Source organism: Suricata suricatta, chromosome 17, assembly GCF_006229205.1.
Source record: "Suricata suricatta isolate VVHF042 chromosome 17, meerkat_22Aug2017_6uvM2_HiC, whole genome shotgun sequence".
Classification (NCBI taxonomy): Eukaryota; Metazoa; Chordata; class Mammalia; order Carnivora; family Herpestidae; genus Suricata; species Suricata suricatta.
In genome coordinates, this window is record NC_043716.1 from 52,800,653 (window position 1) to 52,808,529 (window position 7,877).

Genomic DNA, 7,877 nt, shown 5'->3' on the forward strand with positions numbered 1-7,877 from the left:
CCCGGGTCGGTTACCAGGTAACAGAGTCAAATGAATATCAAAAGAAGCGCCCAGACTTGCCTCAGCAATGCTGGGAAGGGGGAGTTAGCACTGAATAATCCAAAATACGGTTTTGATCTTTTGTGCACCTTGGCCACTCTACGTCTGGCCCAGCATGACAGACGCCAACATTATTTTGACCAGGAAATGGCAATCTCCAGCCTCCAGATGCAAATCTTGGTTTACTGGTTCACTCTCTGGAGAGTGGTAATCCTTGCCTGAGGCAGTCAAGCAGCTTCCGACGGGAAGTCAGTTTCAATGCCTCGATTAAATTCAGGTTCAACTTTTTGGGAAAACTTTTTTTTCAAATAGTGCTATGTATTTAGTATGGTGGGTCAGAAGGTACAGGATGCTTTGGCATAAGGAGGTGACAGCCTAATTATGGTCAAGTTCCTCAACCTTTCATGTAATGGTTTCATCCACTGATGAGTTTTGCCTGAGTTAACTATCTCTTTAGGGATTACAGAATAGCGACTTTTCTAATACTCTTTTCCACATTTATTAACTGAAATGCTTTATAAAGAACTTTCTCTCATTAATTATGTCTCTTAGTTTCTCCTGAAATACAGTTGTCTTAAAAGGCAGGATAAATGCTTAATATTTTCCCCTTCAGTGCCAGGTTTTCTTCTTCCTTTTTAATGTTTATTTTTGAAAGAGAGAGAGAGAGAGAGAGAGAGAGAGAGAGAGAGAAAGAGCGCGCGCACACACAAGCAGGGGAGAGGCAGAGAGAGAGGGAGATAAGAGAATCCGAAGCAGGCTCTGCACCGACAGCAGAGAGCTTGAACTCACAAACTGTGAGATGATGACCTTAGCCAAAGTCAGACGCTTAACCAACTGAGCCACCCACACACCCCTAGACTGCCAGCTTTTTGAATAATTGGAACCCTTGATACATCTTTTTTTTTGGATGGACAGCTTGTGGTTGGATTTTGGGTTGATCCAGTGTGAATATTTGCCTCCAAATAGGGGGTCTGTACTGACCCACAATTATCCTAAGTATGTTTGGTTCTGTATTTATGCTACCTGTTTTTTATTTTTCTTAATGTAAAATATTTTAACGAGAGAGAGCAAGCGAGCATACACACAAATGGGGGAGGTGCAGACACAGAACCTGAAGCAGGCTCCTTGCTGTCAGCACAAAGCCGGATGAAGGGCTCAATCTCCTGGTTCATGACATCACAGTTCATGACTTGAGCCAAAATCAACAGTCAGATGCTTACAACAGACTGAGCCACCCAGATGCCCTTGCTTTTTCTCTTTAACTTCTGCTTATTTTTTTTTTACTGATTTGAAAAACATAGTCCTATTTTACTAGTGATTTTTAAAAAGATTTTAAGTTATTTCTATATCCAATGTGGGACTTGACCCGATAGTTGCACACTCCACAAACTGAGCCAGTCAGATGCCCGCCTAGTGATTTTTAAGTAAAATCAATGCAAAAATGCAATGCCAAAAAAAAAAAAATCAATGCAAAAACTGCCAAAAACCCGGGAGGGTATACAATTAAAAGCACCCCAATCCTATGCAAATGCCCTGGGTGGAGAGCACGTGCTCAGTGGTTCACTGGTCTCTTCCAGCAAGTCTTCCGAGGGGGCTCCCTCCAGTGCTAGGGACTCCGGTTATAAAACTTCCTCAGAGTGGGCGTTGGGTCCTGCCATGAAGGGGAGTTCTAACCACACTCCAGAAGCAAACTGCACGGCTTTTTCTCAGATCCCCAATGTTTTCCACTTGTCTGAATCCTTCCATCTTCAGTGGGCTCACTGGGCGCCAGCTGAATGAGGGATTCGGAGTGTGGTACACATTTCTGTTTTGTCATGAAAGGCCTTCTGGCACAGCGACACCACAGGCGGTCGAAACTAGAGCAGCCTGAGGGCAACACCCCTTGCCCCCTAAAGACTTTTTACCTTCAGCATGTGCCTGCCCCTACGAGCAGGGCTGGCAGGGCTGGCGTAGGCTCTCCTCTGCTTCGGTCCTTTAAGACCAGGCCGCTCTCGGGGTGGGCGGGGCTCAGTCGTTAAGCACCCAGCTGTGGCTCAGGTCATGATCTCACGGTTTATGGGTTCGAGCCCCCCGACGGGCTCTGTGCTGACCGCTCAGAGCCTGGAGCCTGCTTCGGATTCTGTGTCTCTCTCTCACCCTCCCCTCGTTGCGCTCTCTCAAAAATAAATAAAAAACATTTAAAAAATTTTTTAAAAAGACCACCTGCCGCTTTCGGGGCACCACCAGCCCGTTGCTCTTCCCCAGCACAGCCCACTGAGACCTTCGGTAGCCACGTCACACAGCTGTCGGTCTGTGCCTGCTGCCCCTCCTCCTGCAGGTGTCTCCTACAGGATTTAACCTTGTCCAGTCAGGCGTCTATGCTCAGAACAGCTGCTCACCTAGAACCTTCACATTTAATTCTCGTTATTACCCTGATGTTCGTGAATGAGAAAAGCCAAGTCCTAATATAGTAAACACGCAGTCTAAAACCAGCAATTAAGTGGTCAAGAGTAAAATGGTAGGCATAGACCTCAAGGGCAATAGAAAGCTTTCTATCACCTCACTTGTTTTTTTTCTTTTTTAAAGTAACCTCTACACCCTACATGGGGCTTGAACTCAGGACCCTGAGGTCAAGAGTCACGTGCTCTAGCCACTAAGCTGGCCGAATGCCTGCCCCTCCCCTTCCTTTAAACCTCCTGTATTTCCCAGCACTGCTCAGAAGTCCTGCTAAGCAAGATCAATAGTGGGAATTCTTTTAATGAAATGATGGAATTAAATAATTTTCTATGTTCGAAGACAAAGCTGTACTAGCTTTGAACTTTGCGACAAAATTTCCTTTTATCCCACATTTACGCTGAAGAACTGAAACAAAAAGAGATCCCTGCTTGCTACTCATCCTGCTGTTACATCTGCAACGTGGAGGTCTGTCCTCAGGACTGACTTACGGACAAGCAGAAGGGAGCCCTGCTTAGGAACCGGTGGTTTGACAGCAAAGAGGAAGGTCAAGGGAATCAGTAGCTGTTTCTTCCTTACTGTATTCCAGCGAAATACACTGTCATCAGCCCTACTGGCAGAGTCATAAAAACCTAATAAGAAGACCACTTCCAGCGAGGGCACCTCCGTCACAATCGTCTCAGCTGCAAAGGAACAGACACACGGCACCGTATCATGACTTTTAATGTCCAGAGTTTATAATACATGGGCCACAGCTTTCTCCCGAACTCAAGCTTATAAATTTTCGATTGGCTTGTGAGGCCAGTAGGGATACTTCTTTTTGTCTAATTTGGTTTCTGGGAAGACTTCGTTCAGGTCCTCAATGGTCATCTGATCAAACGGAATTATGTTCTTCATCTTCTCCAGCTGCAAAGAGGGGGAAGTGGGTGAAGGGAAAGAGGCCAGAGATGCAAAAACAACCCAACGTATGTTACTGCCACTGGGTGAAAGGAGTGTGGCCGTGAGAGACACAGAGAAACACACTCCAGGCAACGGCCAAGGCGCATTCTTACCTCTTTTTCATATTCTTCAATCCTGGCCTTCGAGAGAGACAAAAACTCAGTACAACTTTTCACCTTAAAGAGAAGGGAGACATTCTGTTTTGAAACCAAGTTGTACTGTCCTGACTGAGGTTCCCAAGACTGAAAAGTCCCAGAGCCCACCCACCACTGTCGATTGCCCCTTCCGTGCAGACTCCTGCACATGCGGACTCTGGGCGGGCGGGGCTAGCTTTGGGAAGCAAACTCTAGCTTTTCCTAAATGCACAAGGAAGTCCATACAAGAGAGCCAGCTTATGATAGCAGGACTGGGCTTCGTCAACCATTCACTCAACTAGACAACCTGCAAAATGCCAGTGTCACACGAGGGTGGTTGCTGAACCGTCAGGAGAAGCCGCCTGGTCACCTAGCCAGACTTCTCTTCGAGGGAGCCACCTGCGTTCCCACATTTGGCTTTCACGCTTTCAAGCAAATAGTGAGGTATTTGCCTACTACCTTGGATAACTTCCCTACCCAATTCTAACTCTGTAATTGTTTTTAATAGCTTAGTTGGGGTATGACTGACGTACAACGAAATGCATATACTTAAACTTGTGACATACGTATCCACCTGTGAAACCAATACCATCAAAACAGTGAACAAAATTATTGGTCCCCTCCCTCCCATTCCCAGGCAACTACTGAAGGACTAGTGCCATAGATTACTTGCATCTTCTAGAGTTTTATTTTATGACTCCTTTCAATTCACTCTACCTCACCTAACTTCTAAGAAGTACAGAGCCATCAGGAATTAGGAGAATTTTAAAATATGAGTCTCTAGGGTGCCTGGGTGGCTCAATCAGTTGGGGGTCCGGCTTTGGCTCAGGTCATGATCTCACAGTTCGTGGGTTTGAGACCTGCGTCGGGCTCTGTGCTGACAGCTCAGAGCCTGGAGCCGGCTTTGGATTCTGTGTCTCCCTCTCTCTCTGACCCTCCCCTACTCACACTGTCTCTCAAAAATAAATAAAAAACATTTAAAAAAAATAACTAAATAAAATAAGAGTCTCAACTACTTACATCCTCTTTTTCTTCAGCATCCACCTGCGCAGTGTACTTATCCTCTGGCACGGGCACCTTCAGGGCATTAAACTACAAACACAGGCGCAGTTGTTACTAATACAGCCGGGAGTCCTAGAAAGGGCTCAAAACCACCAATCCTTCTAGATAAAAACACTCTCTATTCCAAGAGGAAACCAATACACATCTAGAGTGTTGTCGTAGAAAGAATATTAGCATGAAAACCGGAGCTCAAGGTTCTCAGTCCTGGCGCTAACTGGACAATTCTTTATTACAATGAGCTTCAGTTTTTTTGTCTGAAAAGGATGGTTGGAATCGGTGACCTCAAAAATGGGCTCCTGGAACTCTGTAGTCTGAAGAAACTCTGATTCCTCTTTCAAGTGAAACCCTAATGGACTGACTGGCAGAAGTAACGTTTGCAGAACAGAGACTGCCTAGGCCTATAGTACCCCCACTGAGCACTGCACCTGGCACAGGGTAGGCCTTTGAAAAGCAACTGTCAAATGGATAAATAAATAAATTTCGGATACTGAGATTTAACATGTAAACATCAGAAGAGGAGATAGGTGGATGAGAAATTGAGCCACAAGACACAGTAAAAAGGAGCAGAAAAAGGAGAAAACCAGTGAAAGGGTAGAAAAGGTGTTAGGGAGACAGGTGAGGGGCAAAAAAAAATTCAGGGAAGAGTTGGGATGGAAACATTTAACTTCACCGCCCTCTGGCTCCCTGATTAAGGCTGTATGGGCTGTTTCTTTGGGTAAGAAACCTGCCAAATGAATACACTCTGAATTCTATGCATTGACCATATACATCTACCACCTCAAGACCTTTGGCCACACCCATTTTTCCTGAGCTTCCTTTGGGATCTGTTCTTTTTCCCCCCAAGAATAAAATCATATTTATTTAATATGGGGATCTGTTGACAGCACCCTTCTTTCCACACTATCATCCTACTCTTCTCCTCCGCACCCACAAGCCACATTACAAGACCACTGCTTTAGCTGCCTGAAGTCTCACCTTCTTCTCGAAGTCATCTACCAAGCCAGCTTTTGCAACATTGGCCTTGTAGTAAGCCCAGTCGATAGCAGGTGGATTCTCGGGGAGAGTAGCCAACCTGCTCACATGGGGGAAAAAAAAGTTAAGATTGTTCTATGAGCAAATTCACACAGCACTTTCCCTGTTCCTTATTCCTATGGCCTAGAGCTATCATCACATTTTTCTCTATCGAGGGATCACAGGAATGCCAAAAAACTACTTTCATATGTAAAATGTATGAATTACTTTAAACCAGAAGAGCATCAGAAATCCGTATGTAATTCCAAAGCACTGTTTTGCTTCCACATTTGTAGCAAGTTAAGACAGTCCCTCTCAGAATGGTACTGACCTGGAGGTGAGGGTCTCATTCCAGGATTTCAGGGAGTTGGCAATGGCCTTCTGGCTTCGGGGTATGATCTCCCCAAAGGCTACCCAGTCAATGGTTTTTAGAGCAAGTTTTCGCCCAGCCATCTTGAGATCCTAGAAAATAAAACAGGTCAGATCAAGAGTGGATTCTCTAAAGGGCACCTTAGAAATATGCAAACCTTTAAGACATAGAGCAGCAGCATCTGAGCACTTGGGAAGTATATTTATCAACTAAAGGAATCAGGATTACTAAATAAGGACTGTTTAGCTTTTCAAATTCAAGGCATGCAACCTGGCACATAACTACATTATTTCCCCTGAAACCGTCCCCCTCTCTTCCCCAACTCCTACTCATCCTTAAAAGCCCAGTTCTCTAGTGTTTGCTCTTCACATATCTTCAGAAATACTGCTAAGGTAATACTCGTGCATTGCATAAAAGTTCATCATTTAAATACGTTTCTACTCAGATTAAATGCATTTTATTCACTGATTCTCCAGTGCACAGAACCTGATACATACCTGAGCTTGAACAGAGCTTAAACAGGGCAGACCCTATGCCAGAATTTCCTCACCTGAAAAATGGGGATAATACCGGCCCAGCTTATCTCAGAAGGCTGTTAAAAGTTCCAAGTGAAGGGCACCTGGGTGGCTCTTTTGGTTAAGGGTCGGACTTCAGCTCAGGTCATGATCTCACAGCTCATGGGTTCGAGCCCCATGTTGGGCTTCGTGTTGACCGCCCAGAGCCTAGAGCCTGCTTTGGATTCTGTGTCTCCCTCTCTCTTTCTGCCCCTCCCCCACTCTCATTCTGTGCCTCTCTCTCTCTTAAAAATAAACATTAAAAAATAAAAAACCTTTTTAAAAAGGTACCAAGTGAAACTGTGCCCGCCAATTTGCCCTACAGTCTCAGACCAGCTTAAGAAGCTGTCTATCCCCTCGCTGCCAGATTAGTAATAGCTGCACTTTCTTATTCGGGTCTGATTACCCTCTGCAGCACTAGCACATGCCCCGTGTATTCTAGCAATAACTTTAACACGGGTATTCGATACGTGTGTGAATGTGAGAGAAAGCAGAAAGTGGTTACAGCCATTTTTTTTACACTAAGAACTAAATTTAAGATCAGTGCCAGACATTAGGAGAAAGACTGAATGTTCAAAGTCTTTACGAAGTACGGGGTGGATCACAAAGGAGGTGGAAGAAATCCTCTTCCAGATGTTAAAAAGAAACTGTTCCAAAACCTGCCTCTTGCTTTCTTTCCCTCTCAGGATGGCTTGTTTCCAGGAGTGGAGGCGATGGGCAGGGGACTCTTAAAGAGGCCTCGGAAATAAGCGCTTTGATAGAGACTTTTCCAAGCACCAGCGCAGGTAGGCTTCCTAAATGATGGGGCTTTTGTCTTGCTCTGAACCTTCCACACGCCCGAATGCTGGGACCCTCAAGAGTCCCTCAACAAGTTAACGCTATCTCGGGGTAACATTTCCCCAGCCCCCAGACCGGACTGCCGAAGTCGGCCGCGGCGGGAGTGGACCGAACCCGATAAGGTGTGTGGAACCACCACGGTCAGAGGTGGCGGAGCGACCCCGGCGACCTCGCGCGGAGGAAGGGAGAGGAGGAGAGCGCGGAGCAGAGTGGCGGCTGCAACTACACTCGGACACTCTGCCAGCGGGAAAACGGCAGGGCCGGGCGTCTTCGTCAGGGGTGCGACAAGGGCCTGCACAAGGTCTGAAGGAGGCAAAGCAGGGTAGCCCGCCAAGCGTCGGGCCCGACACCCCAAACACCACTCACCTTCACCTTCCCCGGCGGCCCACAGTCCACAGCAGCAAGGAACGGAAGTGGGTCACCGGAAAGCCTCCCTGAGCCAATCCCAACGCGAAAGGGGCGGGCCTTGCTTCGTAGATCAGCCCGTAGAAGTGGAGG

General features: G+C 46.3%; 1 protein-coding gene across 1 annotated transcript; it reads right to left on the reverse strand.

Annotated features, from left to right (window-relative positions):
• Window positions 1-3,178: 3,178 nt before the first annotated feature.
• ATP5PD (ATP synthase peripheral stalk subunit d) lies at window positions 3,179-7,852 on the reverse strand. The gene is made up of 6 exons (XM_029927756.1): window positions 7,746-7,852; window positions 5,950-6,080; window positions 5,583-5,679; window positions 4,566-4,637; window positions 3,525-3,587; window positions 3,179-3,378 (listed from the first exon to the last, which is right to left on the reverse strand). Exons 2-6 carry the CDS (start codon window positions 6,069-6,071, stop codon window positions 3,247-3,249), a joined length of 486 nt encoding a protein of 161 aa, XP_029783616.1. The 5' UTR covers window positions 6,072-6,080; window positions 7,746-7,852; the 3' UTR covers window positions 3,179-3,246.
• Between the last annotated feature and the right edge of the window lie 25 nt (window positions 7,853-7,877).

Coding starts and splice junctions, on each gene's coding strand:
- ATP5PD (XM_029927756.1), bottom strand. CDS start 6,071: ATGGCTGGGCGAAAACTTGCTCTAAAAACCATTGACTGGGTAGCCTTT. Junction 4,638..5,582: donor TAGATGACTTCGAGAAGAAG/GTGAGACTTCAG, acceptor CTGTGTTTGTAG/TTTAATGCCCTGAAGGTGCC. Junction 3,379..3,524: donor TTGAAGAATATGAAAAAGAG/GTAAGAATGCGC, acceptor CCCTCTTTGCAG/CTGGAGAAGATGAAGAACAT.